Genomic DNA, 18335 nt, shown 5'->3' on the forward strand with positions numbered 1-18335 from the left:
CGCAGCTTGCCCGTCAGCGGCCAAGCGAGTTTCGGGATTGGCTGGAGTGGGGGAGGAGCAGATCCAATCAGCAAGCAGGGCGCGCAAACGTCCTAGGCCAGGAAGCCTTGAATACGCCAGGCTGAGGTGACCTGAAATCCGTGGCTCTGTGGTGGTAAGACATAGGCAAGGGAGAGCGCCTTAATGGTTGAAAATCGGCCGCTGGACCTGGCAGGTCCCAGGATGTGGAACTGCAGTCCCGATGGTGGGACCTTTACCTCATGGGAATTGTTTACCAGACGTCCAGCCAGTCTTTGCGACCGGCTCTTCTCCTCTCTAGAAACGCCCCGTGTTAAGAGAGAATGCCCGAGGGGCAGGGAATGGAGGGAACTGGTTAACTTGCGGGGCTCCCTTCAAGCTCTCCAAACGGACTTCTTGCCTGAGGGGAGGCGGCGGCGGGGGCGGAGAGAATTATATACTGTATTCTTCCAATTAAGTAAGGTAGAGAAAAAATATTATTAAAATCATAAGGAAGATACATTTTCAGTACTGTATGTGTATTTACGGACCAAAAAAAAAAAAAAAAAAAAAAAATCCTTGTATAAGTGGACCTGCGCAGTTCACTACTATGTTGTTCAAGAGTCAACTGAATTAGTTTGGGGTGGACAACATAATGATTGGCTATTTTTATGTATTTCAGAATGATCACCACAGGAAGTCTAGTTAACATCTGTCACAATGCATACAGAGTTTTTTTCACTGTGATGAGAGCTTTTAAGATCTACTGTCTTAGAAACTTTCAAATACAGTATTATTAACTATAGTCACTATGCTGTATATTCCATCCACACGACTTACTGTTTTATAACTGCATGTTTGTACTTTCTGTCCCCCTTCACCCATTTTGCCCTGTCTCCACTTTTCCTCTGGTAACTACCAATCTGTTCTCTGTATCTATGAGCTTGATTCTCATTCTTTTTTTTTTTTTTCCCCTCAAGATTCCACATCATATAAAAGTGGGATCATATGATAATTGTCTTACTCAGTCTGACTTATTTCATTTAGGATAATGCGCTTGAGGGCCATCCTTGTTACTGCAAATGGCAAGAGTTCATTCTTTTTTATAGCTGAATAATATTTCTGTGTGTGTGTGTGTGTGTGTGTGTGTGTATGTGTTTATACATGGCCACATTTCCTTTATCCATTCATTTGTCTATGAATGCTTAGGTTGTTTCCATATGTTGGCTATTGCAGAATAATACTACAGTGAACTTGGTGGGTGCATGTATCTTTGAATTAGTGTTTTCATTTACTTCAGATAAGTACCCAGAAGAGGAGTTGCTGGATCATATGGTGGTTCTATTTTTAATTTTTTGAAGAACCTCCAAAATATTTTCCACAGTGGCAGCGCAAATTTACATTCCCACAAATAGTGCACAAAGGTGTCCTTTTCTCCTTATCCTCATCAATTTTTTTTATTTTTTATCTTTTTGAAAATAGCATTCTAACAAAGGTATGAGGCGATATCTCATTGTGGTTTTGATTTGCATTTACCTGCTTACTATCGATGATTAGTGATGTTGAGCATCTTTGCATGTATGTTGGCCATCTTTCTTCTTTGGAAAAATGTCTATCCAGATCCTCTGCCTGTTTTTTAGTTTTTTTTTTTTTTTTTTTTTTTTTTTTTTTTGCTTTTGAGTTGTATGAGTTCTAATATACTTTTGAGTATTAACCCTTTATTAGATATGATTTTCAAATATTTTCTCCCCTTCCATTTTCATTTTGTTGATGTTTACCTTTGCTGTGCAGAAACTTTTTAGTTTTCTGAATTCACCCTTATTTATTTTTTCTTTTGTTGCCTTTGCTTTTTGTTGCCTGTCACCCCCTCCCCTGCCAAATATCCCCAAGGAGATTACTAACTATATTTCTTTCAGGAGTTTTGTGGTTTCAGGTCTTACATTAAAGTCTTTAATCCATTCTGAGTTAATATTTGTGTAAGGTGTTAGATAGTTGTCCTGTTTGAGTCTTTTGCCTGTGGCTATCCAGTTTTCCCAACACCATTTACTGAAGACAGTGTTCTTTCCCCATTGTTTATTACTAGCTCCTTTGTTGTAAATTGACCATATATGTGTGGGGTTTATTTCTGGGCTCTCTCTTCTATTCCATTGATCTTAGAATTATATGGATACTTTCTATTAGTTTATTTCATGTATATTAGTCTTTTCCCAATAATTTCTTTAATATGATATTAGATCATTTAAGTTTGTATAGCATAGTATCCCTAAATATAGCAATATTCTTCAATAAGTGGTGGGAATTGGAATGCTAACTGAGATCCTCAAAAGGTTCACTTGCTCTTTTTTCAGAAGGATACAAAATGTGGGAAAGGGATAAAGTTAAACTCTTAAATGTTTTTATTTATTTGTATTCTAATGCTACATTGAGTTGCCATTTCAGCTAGTTTGTTGAATATCTATGCACACACACAGTTTCACATTTTTTTTTCACATACTCATAATATATTTTACTGATTAGTATTCTATAAAGTGGGGAAAGATCAATTTGCACTTGATTTTTAAGTTAAGGTATATTTAAAACATATGTATATAGTGTTTGACTTTTTTGCTTGGAAATATTCTAAAATTGTTAATGATTGTGGCTTTGTGAACTTAACTATATCTTTTATGTATAGCAAGAAAGATGTTCTGTGTAGGGGCGTCTGGGTGGCACAGCGGTTAAGCGTCTGCCTTCGGCTCAGGGCGTGATCCCAGCGTTATGGGATCGAGCCCCGCATCAGGCTCCTCCGCTATGAGCCTGCTTCTTCCTCTCCCACTCCCCCTGCTTGTGTTCCCTCTCTCGCTGGCTGTCTCTATCTCTGTCAACTAAATAAATAAAATCTTTAAAAAAAAAAAAAAAAAAAAGATGTTCTGTGTAAACATTTTTGGATATGGCATAAATTATTTAACTAGTCTTAGTAGTTCAAATAGTAGTAATGTTAATAGTTAATAATGATATAATTATATGTTAGGTACAGTTCAAAGAGCTTTATACATATTAACTCATTTAACTGTCATAACTTTATGGGGTAAGTAATATTATTATCTTCATTTTACAGATAAGGAAATTGAGGCACAGACAGTTTAAGTGACTTGCCCAAGGTCACACAGCTTGTAAGTATTGAAGCCAGGATTTAAACCTAGACAGTCGGATTGTAGAGTTCACACAGTTTTTTGGGTAATGCTGTACTAAGCATACCCATGTAGACTAAAGCAAATATATCTATCTGTAGGATTATTCCTAGGAATATAATTTCTGGTCAGAAGACAACTGTATTTAAAATTTTGATGGATATTTCTTATTATCCTCCAAAGTGGTTTACCAACAGTACACACCTCTTGTTCAACACTCTTCTCAATGTCGTTTCTTATGAAATTTTTCATTATTGCTACTCTGGATGAAAAATAACTCTTGTTTAATTGTAACATTTTTAATATATATATATATTTTTAAGATGTATTTATTTGTCGGGGCTCCTGGGTGGCTCAGTCATTAAGCGTCTGCCTTCGGCTCAGGTCATGATCCCAGGGTCCTGGGATCGGGCCCCACATCGGGCTCCCTGCTCAGCAGAAAGCCTGCTTCTCCCTCTCCCACTCCCCCTGCTTGTGTTCCCTCTCTTACTGTCTCTCTCCCTCTGTCAAATAAATAAATAAAATCTTAAAAAAAAGATGTATTTGTTTGAAAAAATATATATATATATATATTTATTTGAGAAAGAGAGAGTGTGTGTGAGGCAGGGAGAGGTAGAGGGAGAGGAAGAGAGAAACTTTAGTAAATTCCACTCTCATCTTGAAGCCTGACACAGGGTCAGTCTCATGACCCTGGGATCAGGACCTGAGATAAAACCAAGAGTCAGCCGCTTAACCAACCGTGCCACCCAGGCGCCCTTAATTTGCATTTTTATGACTTATGAGTAAGTTTAAGAATGCATTTTTCTATATTGACAAGATATTTCTCATTTTTTTTTAATTCCCCATTTGTGTCTTTTGCCCATTTGTATTGAAATGTTTTTGTTGTTTAACTTTATTACAAAGTAAAATATAGATACCAAAACCCACATAAAATAAATGTAAATTTTATAAATTATTATAAGGTGAATGCCTCAGCACCATGGAGATCAAGAAATAAAATTTTGATAATCACCTCAAAAGTCTCTTATTTGGCCCATACCAATCACAGTTCTCTCTTCTGCCTTCTCTCTCCCTCCCTCCAAAAGTAATAGATAGCCTGATTTTTATGGTGATAACTTTTTTAGTTTAGGTTGTTTTTTTTTTTTTAGTGGTTGGTTGTTAGATTTGCTTTTCTTATTAATTTGGAGGCATTCGTTATCCATTGAGAAAATTAGGTCTTGGGTGCCATATATATTACAAATATTTTCTTTAAATTTTTGGGTTTTACATTTTGGTTTTGTTTTTGCTTTTTTTTTTTTTTTTTTGGTTGAGCAAGTTGGATCTCTTACTCAGTGCCGTGAGGGAAAATACACACAGTGTGGTGTCTTAGTAATGAGGTGTTAGATTACAGTTTTAACTTTTTAATGATATCTTTGTCCATGTAAAATTTTAAAAAAATTTATAGAGATTTTACTTAGTTTTGTTAGAAGTGCTTTCCCAATCCAAGCAAAAAAATTATCTCCATGTTTTCTTCATGTTCTATTTTATCATTTCTGTTTTTGGATTTTTTGAGGTATGCAGGGGTGGTGTTAAGATTGAGGTATACATCTAGGTTTATTCCCCCCCAAATACTATGCAGTTAGTTAAAAAGAATGAGTAAATTCTATAGAAGACCAAATTATACATGGGGAAAAAAGTATATGAAATATCCTCTGATTTGGATTGTTCTTATATCCCTTTAATTTGCATTGTCATTGGGGCACCTAGGTGGCTCAGTTGGTTAAGTATCCGCCTTCAGCTCAGGTAATCCCAGGGTCCTGGGATCAAGCCCCTCATCAGGCCTGAGCCTACTTCTCCCTCTCCCCACCACCCCCTCATGCTCTCTCTCTCTCTATCAAATAAATAGATAAAATTTTTAAAAAATTTTCATTGCCATCTCTGTTACATATCATAGGTCCATAAATATGTGAGTCTAGAAGAGCTCTCTTTTTGTGTTCCATTGTTCAGTTTGCCTATCTATGTGCTAATTCCACACTATAAAAATCAGTATAGTTTTATAATAAGTTTAAAATCTGGTAAGGCAAATCTTCTCATCTTCGTTATGACGGTCTTGGCTGTTTTTGGCCCCTTGCCTTTCCATAAACTTAAGAATTAGCTTGTCACGTGCCACAAAAACAAGCAAAAACTTTAAGAGTTAGTAGATCAACTTGGAGGAATTAACATCTTTACAGTATTGAGTCCTTCAATCTGTGAACACGATGTATCTCCCTAAGTCTCTTTAAAACCTCTCTGTTGATAAGTCTGATTAAACAATAAAAAACTTAAGTTCCATAAGATTCAAAATATTTTGGGTGAGTGGGTTATTCTGATTTGCATTTGGTGTCGTGGGGTAGACATATTTATTATTCTTTTTTGTTCTGTCTACTTCCTTAAAATTGTCGCACCTTTGAATTTCATGCCGTTAGACTCCACCACCTACCACTCCTTGCAGTGGTCATCTGGCAAGATTATATCATGCTCCTTCATTTCTTGAAGATTTTTAGCTTCTGGTTCACTGCAACCCTCTGCAGCACTACTGTAATACTTCATGGTGATTTTAATATCAATCTATGGCCTCTCTTTTTCTTGACCTCTTTTCCTCTAGTGATAATATTCTCCATCTTATAGTAGTTATTCCTGTGGTCATACCTGAAAGACTGTCATTCTTTCAGTTTGTCTTTGTCTGCACCTGTGCTGCTACATTATAGAAGAAAACATATAACCATGTTTTAGTTTTCACTTTAAATTGATAACTAATAATTTCAAGTAGACATTTAATGCTACCCAGTTATCCTACTATTTTATCCTTTCCCATTTTCTTATGTATCTATTTTATACATTTCTTAATGTATTTCTTAAATCTTCGGTGCTTTTCCCCATTCCCATTCACAACTGATGACCTCATTTCCCTGAGAAAAGAGAAGCAGTCCAAATAGAACTTTCATAAGGTCCTATCAACACATCTACTCATGTACCTGCCTCTATGCCCCTAATATTCTGCCTACCTTCCATTGAAATGGATGAACTAAATATACTTCAATCTTAAATCAACCTCTCTACATGTATATTAAATCCCATTCTTCTTTCTCTCCTGCAGTATTTCCTTCTGTGTCATTTAAGATGCTCTATTTTCTTCTTTTTTTTACCCCAATGATTTATTTATTTATTTTAGAGAGAGACAGCGTGTGCGAGCGAGCAGAGGGAGAGACAGAGAGAATCTCACGCAGACTCCCCGCTGAGCACGGAGTCTCATGCGTGGCTTGATCTGACCATCCTGAGATCATGACCTAAGCTGAAATCAAGAGTCAGATGCTCAACCGCGTGAGCCACCCAGAAGTCTCTCTACCAGAACTACTCTTATAAAGGCCTCCAGTTCTGTGTTTTTACTCCACTGAAATTATTGTGACAAATTATCCTAAGACTTAGAGGTGTAAAACAACCGTTTACTATGCTCAGCAATTCTGCATCAAGAATTCAGACAGGCTGCAGCAGGACAGCTTGTCTCTGTTCCATGTCTAGGCCCTTGTCTAAAAGATTCAAAAGTCTGAGGGCTGAATCATGAGAATGTTTGTGTGCATGTCTAATGGTTGATGCTAGCTTTTGGCTGGGAACCTCAGTTCCTTTCTATGTGGGCTTCACCGTTAGTCTCTTCATTTGTGCCAGTTTGGGGTTCCTCACAGAATGGTAGCTGCTTTGTAAGGAAGAGTGTTCTGAGACAGAAGTATTAGTGCTATTGCCTTTTATGACTTAGTCTTAGAAGTCACTTTCATGGTGACTTCTATTCATAAAGACAGTCAGAAAGTCATAGGTTCATGAGGAGGATAAATAGGCTCTGCCTCTGAATAGGGAGTGATAACCTGAAATATTGCTGTGACTATTTTGGAAAATACAGTCTTCTACCCATATTGCTAAGTAAATTGCCAATTCTGTTTTTATCTTATTTGACCTTTCTCGTATTTGATAATTTGATAATTCATCACTCCTTCCTTTAATACTTTTGTATTTTGAATTTCAGGATTTCATACTCTTAATTTTACTCTTACCTTATTGGTGCCTCTTTTGGTGGTTCTTCCTCATTCTCTCCAGGTCTGGAACTCTTCTCATTTCTGTCTGTGATCTCACCCAGTCTCACGGCTTTAAATATCTTGTAGGGTGATGACTCAAATTCTAGTTTGCAACTTCCCCTTGAATTCCATACACGTACATTCAGTTGCTTAATCAGCATCTGCACTAATAGACACCTTAAATTTAGCAAGTCTGAAATTGAATTCTTAATCATCACTCCCCCATATCTTGCTGCATCTGTTTCCTCCACTGACTTCTTCATCTCAGTAATCACCTGGCAGCTTCATCTTTCCAATTGCTTAGGCTTAAACTTTTTTAATAATAAAAATTTCTTGGATCATTGGAATAGCTTTCTAACTGGTTTTCCTGCTTCTCACCTTACTGGCTGTTGTTAACCAGAGCTGTACTGTTAAAATATAATTCAAATTATGTCATTCTCCTACTGAAAACCCTCTAATTGTTTATCATCTCAGCCTAAGTCCTTAAAATGGCCTACAAAGCCCACATGATCTCATCCCTATAATCTCTCTGACCCTATCTTGTGTTCTCTGCCTTACCTACGCCAATCACACTGGCTGCTTTACTGCTTTAGGAACATGGCTGTCATATTTCCTGTCCCAGGGTCTTTGCACTAGCAGTTCCCTGCCTGGAACCTCTTCCTCTAAATACCCCCATATCGTACTTCCTTATCTCCTTTATGTTTTTTGCTCACTTGTCAACTTCTCAATGACCTTCATGACCACATTGTTTGTAAAATTACATTACCTCTGCCCAAGCACTTACTATTTTCTTCCCTGTCTTGCTTTCCTCCATTAAATTATTATTATTATCATTTATATGGGGGTGCCTGGATGGCTCCCTTGGTTAAGCATCCCACTCTTGATTTCAGCTTGGCTCAGGGTCCTGGGATGGAGCCCCACCTGGGCTCCTTGCTCAGTGGGGCGTCTGCTTGAGGATTCTCCCTCTTCCTCTGCCCCTCCCCCTGCTAACACGTGCTCCCTCTCTTGCTCTCTCTGTGTCTCTCAAATGAATAAAGATTTTAAAAAGTTATTATTTCCACTTATAAATTATTTGATATACTATAAATATATATATATATAGAGAGAGAGAGAGAGAAAAGGAGAGAGAGAGAGAGAGAGAGAGAGAGAGAGAGAGAAGAATGTAAGTTCCATGATAGGGAAGGATTTTTGCCCATTTTGTTCACTGTTCACATGTATAGTTCCTAGCTGAGTATCTGGCAGGTGATAGGTGTTCAACAAATATTGTTAAATGAATAAATATTTTTACTTCAGTTTTTCTTATAAGGTTAATTATTACAAGACACATGTCAGTGAATCAGCAAGATCTAGATCCAGACAGTACTACAGATATGGAAGATGTTACAAATGCTGAAGAAGAACTTATTAAAGAATGTGAAGAAATGTGGAAAGATATGGAAGAGGTAAGTACCAAGAGGTAAAAGTGATATATATGTATCAATTACTATAAGATTTAATTCCATTTCAATAATAGACTTAAGAAAAATAATTATGCTGGTTCCTAAAAGCCATTATATTATACGATAAATATTTATATAGCTTTTAGACCTGTAAGCATTTATTCAGGATTCTTTATGTCAGAGAATATAGAGCTATAGAATGAGAAAAAATTATGGCAGTCCCTGCCATAGGAGGTTATCATCTAATAGAGGCAGTAGCCATTGTATTAGAAATATTGTGGTAGAAATGCAAAGACAACTTAGGACAAGTAGTAAACCTAGATTGAAAGGGTCAAGGATAGCTTCTAAAAGCAGTAATAACTAGGAGCGCCTAGGGTGGCTCAGTTGGTTCAGTGTCTGACTCTTGCTTTTGGCTTAAGTCATGATCTCAGGGTTCTGAGATTGGGCCCTGCATCGGGCTCTGTACTGGGTGTGGAACCTGCTTAAGATTCTCTCTCTCCCTCTCCTTCAGCCTCCCCCCCCACAACCTGCTTAAGATTCTCTCTCACCCTCTCCTTCAGCCCCTTCCCCACCTTAAATAAATAAATAAATAAATAAATAAATAAACAAACAAATAGCAGTAATAACTGAATTCATTTCTAAAGAATAAATAAGAAGTAGCCTCTGAAATTAGGAGAGTTACACAAAGCAGAAGGAACAAAATATATAAACATTGGGAGAGATTAGAGAACTCTAGGTAGAATATTATGATTTAGTAAATTGGAAGAAGGACCTGTGGAGTGAGGCTGGAAAAGTAATTAGGAGCAAAAACGGAGGATTTTGTTGAATTTATAGTATGGGGAGCCATCGAAAGATTATGAACATGAAGTGACATGAGATGCAGTTTGCGAAAATTACTTGGTGATTTTGAAGAAAATGAAATATAGAAAACTGACACTACAGGTAGAGAGCATTTCAGAGGCTCTAGTACTAGCTCTGATAAGAAGTACTGTAGCGCTAAATCCTATCATTGCAAATAGTAGGATTCAAAAGATACTAAGGCTGTAGGACCTAAAGGATTTGGAACTTGAATTGTTATGAAATGGAGGAAAATTATGGATATTTTCAGGTTTCTCATTTGGGCCAACCTTGGTGAGGTTCATTTCCTAAGACAGAGAATAAAAAAGTGGAGAGAACATGTAATTATGGAGTTTGAGTGAAAATATGAATTAATTTAGAAAATGTTATCTTTGAAATTTATGTACATTTTATGAATTAGTGAGGTAGAATCACTTCTGGTAAACTACGGTATGTTGGTAAAAGTTTTTTCTACTTAAAATAACATAGTGTGTGATATAGGCCACAGCCTTTGCATCCCATTCTTTGCAGTAAAATTTTAGATTAGGGCAAGTTATTGGTTTTCTTTTTTTCCTTTTTTCTTTTTTATAAAAATTATTTTTAATATAAGTCCTTGGTATTCTGTATAATTAGTATATTTTCAAGAAAATATATATAGTTGGTTTTTTTTGTTTGTTTTGGTATTTTTTCAGTATAGAAATTGGAATTTAAAAATAACAAATTTTGCGGGGCACCTGGGTGGTGTAGTCGGTTAAGCATCCAACTCTTGATTTTGGCTCAGGTAGTGATCTCAGGGTCCTGGAATCAAGCCCCGTGTTGGGCTACGAGCTCAGCGTGGAGTCTGCTTGGGATTTTTTCTCCTCTTTCCTGCCCCTCTCCCTGCCCCTGCTCTCTCTCAAATAAATAAATCTTAAATTTTTGTTTTTTTTTTTTGTAAAAAGCTAACTGCTGCTAGAAGTAAACACACAAGTAAAATTTAAATTACCCATATTTTCAGTCAGATGTAATCACTATTAATGGTTGTGGGTTTTTTTAATGGAATAGAAACAATGTCTCCTGAAGGCTTTATTTTCTTATGATCTTAACTATCTTGTTACCTCTTTTGTTATTTTTCTATAGTGCTTTCCTTCTTGTTCTTTTATTTCCTATTTTTCTCATTATCTAGCTTCTAATTCACCTTAGCTATTAGTTTGTATTTTCTTTTTCTTTATTTTTTATGTTCTTTTTTTTGTTCTATATAGAATCTAGTATCCCTTCTACTTTTGGTGCGTTCACCTCAGGATCTGTTTGGGGGCCTTCCTGATCCTCTTGCTTAGAAAGTGAGAAATGTAAACTCTTCTCTTACAGCAGTTATTTGTATTTAATTTTTTTAAAGGAATGTTACATTGACTGGTATAAAAGAGGGAAAGGGAATTGTCTGTTATATATAAAAGCTTATAGTGTGTGACTTGTTTTATTTACTTTTTTTGTTTTGTTTTGCTTTTTGTTTTGTTTTTATTTACTTTTTAAATCAAGTATCAGAAAAAATTATCACTTGTTGGAACTGAGACACTCACTGATTCAAATGCTCAGGTATGAATCCTTTTTTTCTTCCTAAAAATAGATAAGTTTAATTCATTTTGTTTTGGATAAGAATATTATTCATCTGTATTAAACCCACATAATAGCTTTGTTGATTCCTGTATGATTAAGCAGGATTCTGCTTAATTCTCTCCTCTTCCTGATTTAAGAGAAGTATTCTAAATACTTTTTGAATAAACTATTATAAATATTTTATTATCTTTTAACAGTTACACATGTTTAACTGTTGAGTGAAGAACTGCAATTAAGATACCTTGTTAAAAATTTGAACACATAGTGTCCTACTTTGTCTTAGGTATAGTAGCCAGTTTTTTTACTGTATGTGTGGAACCTTAACTGAGTTTACTGCATGCTTAAATAAAGGATTAGGATATCTATTTTAATAATTAAGGACCTATGGGATTGGTTTAGAAATAAACCAATGGATCAGTGCAACAGTTTAAAAATTTAAAATATGACAAAGATGATAGTTCTAGTTTGTGGGAAAAGGATGAATTAGTTAATAAATGATAGTGGTACAACTAATTATCCACTTGGGAGAAAATAAAATTGGACCTCTGTCTTTCATTTTTAATATATAAACATATATTCTGGATGGATTGCCGTAAAAATCTTACAAGAAAAGTTAGGAGACTATTTGTGCAGTCTAGGGATAGGGCAAACTTCTTGGCTAATAGTAGAAACCGAGATATTATAAAAGAAAACTGGATATATTTGACCATATGAAAAATTAAAAATGTTTTAGTGTTAATTTTAAGAACAAAGTCAAATATACAAATGACTCTAAAGAAAGTTCTCTAAAACTGGTAGTAGCATTTCAGAAGACACAAGAACCAATTGAAGGTACTCCCGAGTTCCAAATCATGCAGTTTACATTTAAAAACCAGTTCAGTTTGTTACAAGGGCAGCAGGTGAGGAAGGTGTATGCTTGTGTCTGCTGCCAGCAAGCTGTAGTTGGGGGTTCATGTGCTTCATGGCCCATTACAGAGAGAGCAGCAGACAAGTAATGTCGAAAGCAGAGCCAGCAGCCATCAGTTCATGGAGTGGGATATAATATGGAAGCTTTCTTGAAGGCTTTTGTTTTTTGTTCTACTTCTTTTCATTAAGACTGGAATCAAGCTTACGTGTAAACTATTGGTAATTTTAGCTTCCTTTTGTGCTATTTAGTGTAAAACTGTCTAATTTGAAAAAAATGTAAGTTATGAAAAATAAAGATTGAGGCACTGCTCCAAAAAAACCACAAATTTGATATCATTTGGGAATGAAAAGGAATAATGGCCTTGATTGATTGTAACAATATGAAAAAATGAAAATCTATTAGCATGACAATGATGAATAAAAATGAAAATGAGAGAGATAGTAAAAGAAGGGGAAAAAACTAATTTGTCACTTTTGGAAGAACCTATTATATTAGATTTTTAAAAATTAGTGATAGAAAATTAAGCCATCTTTTAAAAAAATTTGCATCTAAACTGAATATTGTATTTGAAACAGCATTATATAGTAAATAAACCGTCATCTGGTTTTCTTTGGAAATGTAGTTTTCATATTGTAGAAACTGAGACCTGCTGAATTAGAATCACTAGCATGGTGGTGCAGCCACTGGAAAACAGTATGGAGGTACCTCAAAAGTTTGGAAATAGAGCTACCCTATGACCCAGCAATTGCACTACTGTGTATTTACCCCAAAGATACAAATGTAGTGATCTGAAGGGGCACCTGCACCCCAATGTTTATAGCAGCAATGTCCACAATAGCCATCTATGGAAAGAACCCAGATGTCCATCGACAGATGAATGGATAAAGAAGATGTGGTATATATATGTATACAGTGGAATACTCAGCCATCAAAAAAAATGAAATCTTGCCGTTTGCAGTAATGTGGATGGAATTAGAGGGTGTTATGCTTGTCTCTCTCCTTCTGTTCCTCCCGCAGCTTGTGCACGCTCTCTCGCTCTCAAATAAATAAATAAATAAATAAAATCTTTTAAAAAATGGTTAAAAAGACAGTAGTTGTTCTTTTAGTGTAAATATTAGAGTAATACCCATTGCATTTTTTATCTGGCTACCATTAATAATTATATAGAGGTGATAAAAACTGTTCTGAAATTTTACTTTAAGCATACATAGACTTCAGTTTAGTAATCTAATCAGGCAACAGATTTGTCACATAGATTTGTCATTATCAAAATTACAATGATTGGAGCCACTTCATATCAGAAACATATCATCTTAAACTCTTGTGAAATAAAATTGGTTTTTATAAGTAGCCTGTGGAAGCAGTCTCATTTTATAATTGTCTCTGTGTACGTATTTAAAGAATTTTTTTTATTAAGTAATTTCTGCTTAATGTAGAGCTCGAACTCGAACCCGAAATCAAGAGTACATGCTCTACTGCCTGAGCCAGCCAGGTGACCCTCTATGTATGTATTTAAATTGATTTTTAGCAACCTAGCTAAAAGCAGTTGCTATTTTTTCAAAAGTGCATAGAGAAAAGAGAGTATCTTTAAAGTAAATTTGTCTTTTTTAAAGTAAACTCTACCCCCACTGTAGGGTTCAGACTCATGACTCCAAGATCAAGAGTTGCATGCTCTACTAACAGAGCCAACCAGACTCCCCTAAAACAAATTTGTCTAAAACTTTTGGCAAGAAATAACATCTTATGTTTTTAAAGATTTTATTTTTGAGTAATCTTTATACCTAATGTGGGGTTCGAACTCACATTCCCAAGATCAAGAGTCACATGCTCCACTGACTGTGCCAGCCAGATACAGCTATATTTTTAAAACAATATTAATTTAGGGAATAAACGAAATATACTTAGGTCCTTTTATTTAGGTCGAGTGGTAAAGTAGAATTGATCATTTTTTAAGACTTTATCACTGGTATAACAGGCAATTTATGAGCTATAATTAGTAATGGTTTAAAGCAGATTTCTGTTTGGAGTGATAATTTTTTATACTTTGGATGCCTATTATGTTAGCTATTTATGTTAGGAACTTGTGTTAAAGTATTAAGAATGTCTACACTTTCATCTATGAGTATCTATGAATAGTCTGTAAAAAATGACTTTGTTTTATATACTTGCTTTTTTTATAGCTGTCATTATTAATTATGCAAGCGAAATGTTTGACTGCTGAACTCAATCAATGGCAGAAAGAAAGTCCTGAAAGTAAGGTTCTTGTTTTTAGATTTATATTTTTGTAAACAAATTAATGGCAAATTAATTTAATGATTATAAGAATTACAAGATCCATTTAGCCTTGTTGAAATTGCCTAAGTTTTTCTTTCATTTATATATATTATTTTGTGATTATTTTATTATAGATTTGGGTGAAATTATAATAATCTTAAGTTATGGAGACCTTATTATAAGCATCATTTGACCCTTATAGACACTATGTTACCTGCTCAGTAGAAACTGTAAATTATGTCTTAATGAATGAAACTTACCTAGTAGAGGGTACTTGGGTGGCTCAGTCGGTTGAGTGTCTTCCTTTGGCTTAGGTCATGATCCCTGCCTGGGTCCTGAGATTAATCCCCACATCGGCTCCCTGCTCAGCAGGAGAGTCTGCTTCTCCCTCTCCCTTTGCCTCTTACCCCGACTTATGCTCTCTCTCTCTCACTCACTCACTGTCTCTCAAATAAATAAATAACAATCTTTAAAAAAAAGGAGAAGAAACTCACCTAGTAGAAGAGAAAAGTTATTTTAGATACTTATTTACATAAGGACCACATAGATTGTATGTTGCCTCTTGACTTGTCCAAAGAGGTCAGCTATATATTTGCCTTTTCTCAAGAAATAGAAAATGACTTAAAAATCTGTAGTTAAAATACCCAGCTAGGAGTTACTTTTCTATTATGAAAGCTTACCTTTTCTGTGCCACGTATATGTGTGTATTTGGTATTTTATATGGACTATACTTCTTTCTTTTAACATGTCCCTTCTCCTTTCTCCTGCCCATTTGCCTCCTTTCCTTTAGCTCCGCCCAGTTCCCATTTTAGTCTCCTTCGTAGGTTTATTGTTCTCTAATCCCAGTTTTTGGAATTCTTCTATTCATTCTCTTTCTAGACAATTTCAACTGCATTCTTGATTTTAACTACTTACTATATTCATCCCCACCACTGTTCTACATCTTCACTACCACATGATAGTTTTTTATATTTTAGCATTTCTGGTATATATATATGTTTAATGCAAATTAAAGTAACAGCTGTATACATATATGTACTTATATACATATACATATATACAGTTGTTATTTTAATTTGCATTAAACTGTATATCCTATTGCCTCCTCAAGGTTATATTTAGCATCTCAAAGGCTGCTCATACTATGCTGTTAAAATTTGCTATTCTCTAGAGCATTGTGCTCAGCAATTTTCGCTTCCTACTCTATATGCTATTCCAGCATTGTATCTTCTGCTTTTGTTTTTATATGTTATACTGCCTTAATAACTTTTATATCAGTTTGCTAAGGCTGCCGTAACAAAGTACCATGGACTGGGGTTGCTTTAACAACAGAAATTAATTTTTCATAGTTCTGGAGGCTAGAAGTCCAAGATGAAGGTGTTCGCAAGGTTGGTTTTTTCAGCAGCCTCTCTTCTTGTCTTATAGCTTGCCATCTTCTCCCTTGTTCTTCACATAGTTACCCATCTATGTACTAATCTCTTTGTATGAAGTCGTCAGGTATAATGGAGTAGGGCCCATCCTAATGACTTCATTTTAACTTAATCACATTTTTAAAGACCCAATTCCAAATACATGCACATTCTGAGGTGCTGGGGATTAGAACTTCAAAATATGGATTTGGGTGGATAGGAGAACACAATTTTTATAAGTGCTACCAAATCTATGTATCCAAGCCAGACTTTCGGGAATGTAATACTTATGTATCTCTCTACTTTCTAGACATCTTTTCCAAAATATTCTACACATGCCTCAGATTTATGAATTGATCTCTATTCTCTGATCTATTGAATGGAATCTATTTAATCAGTCATAAATTTAAGAGTACTTCTTGATTCTTCCTTTTTCATATATTACATATAGCCAGTCATTAAATATTAAGTCCTGTTGCCACACATTTACACTAGGCCCTCATCACCAATCCACTAGTTTGTTATAATAGACATTTTACCTCTTGTTCAAGATTTTTTTTTATTAATAATAGAAATTTTCAAACTTGAAAGTTGAAGGTCCATCTTCATTTTTTTGCATGTGCATTATCTAGTTTTCCCATTACCATTTGTTGAGAAAATTGTTCTTTCCCCCACTGAGTTGTCTTGGCATCCTCGTTAAAAATAATTTGACCATATAGTGAAGATTTATATCTGGATTCTCTATTCTCTTCTGTTGGTCTATATGTCTCTATTGCCAGTAACACACTTTTTTGATTATTGTAGCCTTGTAGTAAATTTTGAAATTAGGAAATGTGAGACCACCAACTTTGTTCTTCTTTTTCAAGATTATATTGGCTATTTGGGGTCCTTTGAGATGCCATGTGAATTTTAGGGTGGATTTTTCTATTTTCTACAAAAATGTTATTGGGATTTTGATAGGAATTGTGTTGAAGCTGCTGGTCACTTTGGTAGTATTGATGTCTAATAATATTAATTCTTCTAATCCTTGAACATAAGATGTTTTTCAATTTGTTGCTATCTTTAATTTCTTTCAGCCACATTTTGTAGTTTTCAGCATACAAGTCTTTTGCTCCCTAGGTTAAATTTATTCCCAAGTATTTTATTCTTTTTGATGCTATGTATCAGGGAATTTTCAATGTTTATTTTTCTTATTATCATCATCCCTTATATACACATTTTGTACTGGTGACACCAAGCACACAGGCTGACCTGTAGGCCAAATACCCATTTTGCTTCGGGCTGCCAGTCCCACAGACTGACACACTGAAATGATTTAAAATATCTTTATATTCTTAGAAGCTGCTATATTGTATGGGTTGAAATGATTATATGAATCAATACTGAAGTGCTACTCATGACCACACTGGCCAAGAGGAACATTATTAACTTTATGTTCTTAGAACCCTTCTCATTGCATTTGTTGAAATGATTTGGTAGCCATCTGTGGGCTGTCAATAATCAGTTCTGATACAGGGCCTATGAAGCACATGTGGAAAGCTCTTTCCTGTTAGAAGACCCTCTAGAGTAGCAGATAGATTAGAAAATTTTCAGTAGCATATTATTTGAGAAATTTTAAATAGTACTTTATTAGGAAAGGTAAACTTAAAGTACAAAGGTTGAACTTTTCTAAGTATAAGGATTGAATTTTGCTATACAAAATTAATCTGAAATGTTACTTTATACTCATAAACTGGCAAAAATTTTAGAAGAGTTTATATCTTTTGCTGTTTCTTATTGCTAATAGAAATTCTTTAGAAAAGAGTCTGGCATCCTATATTAAAATTAAAAATACACATTTCCTTCTACGAAATTCCATTTCTGGGAATTTATCCCAAAGAAATGAAAGCATTAGTACATAAAAACATAAATTAAAAAATGCTTATGGCATCATTGTTTTTTGTGGCTAAAAGTTAGGTACAAAATTAATGTTCAGTTGGTACTGATATCACTCAATACACTATGGTATATTTACCCTGTGGAATAATTTGAAGTGATTTAAAATTATGAATTATACTTACACCAGATAAATAGAAGGGATTTCCATGGGGATTTTGTTGAGCAAAAATAAGAATAATGTATATGATACTCATTCTTGTAAAACCAACAATAGCAGAATGAATAACCCTTGCATGTATATGTACAGATAATGTACATGTACATATACATATACATGCATAGGATCATATAATTAGATAGAGATATATTTAAGGACACAGTATAGATTATTAAGTTTATTTTTGAGAGATTGAAAAACAAAATCAAAAGGTGCAAAAGCCAAAAATACATAGATGTCATGTTTGTCTAAAATTATATATAAGTTGGTTATATATGTAAAGATGTTAAATAAGACAATAGAGGTATCTTAAAAACCACAAAATCAGGGGGCGCCTGGGTGGCACAGCGGTTAAGCGTCTGCCTTCAGCTCAGGGCGTGATCCTGGCGTTGTGGGATCGAGCCCCACATCAGGCTCCTCCGCTATGAGCCTGCTTCTTCCTCTCCCACTCCCCCTGCTTGTGTTCCCTCTCTCTCTGGCTGTCTCTATCTCTGTCAAATAAATAAATAAAAAATCTTAAAAAAAAAAAAAA

The 18335-nt window shown here is 35.0% G+C and overlaps 1 protein-coding gene across 1 annotated transcript in view; it reads left to right on the plus strand.

The window, feature by feature from the left end:
* Nucleotides 1–25: 25 nt before the first annotated feature.
* CENPK (centromere protein K) overlaps nucleotides 26–18335 on the plus strand; it is a 36592-nt gene continuing 18282 nt past the window's right edge. Inside the window, exons 1-5 of the mRNA XM_040622231.1 lie at nucleotides 26–154; nucleotides 3095–3149; nucleotides 8543–8691; nucleotides 11041–11097; nucleotides 14206–14278. Coding sequence (XP_040478165.1) covers nucleotides 8575–8691; nucleotides 11041–11097; nucleotides 14206–14278 — 247 coding nt within the window. The 5' untranslated portion in view covers nucleotides 26–154; nucleotides 3095–3149; nucleotides 8543–8574. The remainder of the gene's footprint in view (nucleotides 155–3094; nucleotides 3150–8542; nucleotides 8692–11040; nucleotides 11098–14205; nucleotides 14279–18335) is intronic.

The sequence above is a fragment of the Ursus maritimus genome, unplaced genomic scaffold, assembly GCF_017311325.1.
Source record: "Ursus maritimus isolate PB19 unplaced genomic scaffold, ASM1731132v1 scaffold_5, whole genome shotgun sequence".
In the NCBI taxonomy this organism is placed as follows: domain Eukaryota; kingdom Metazoa; phylum Chordata; class Mammalia; order Carnivora; family Ursidae; genus Ursus; species Ursus maritimus.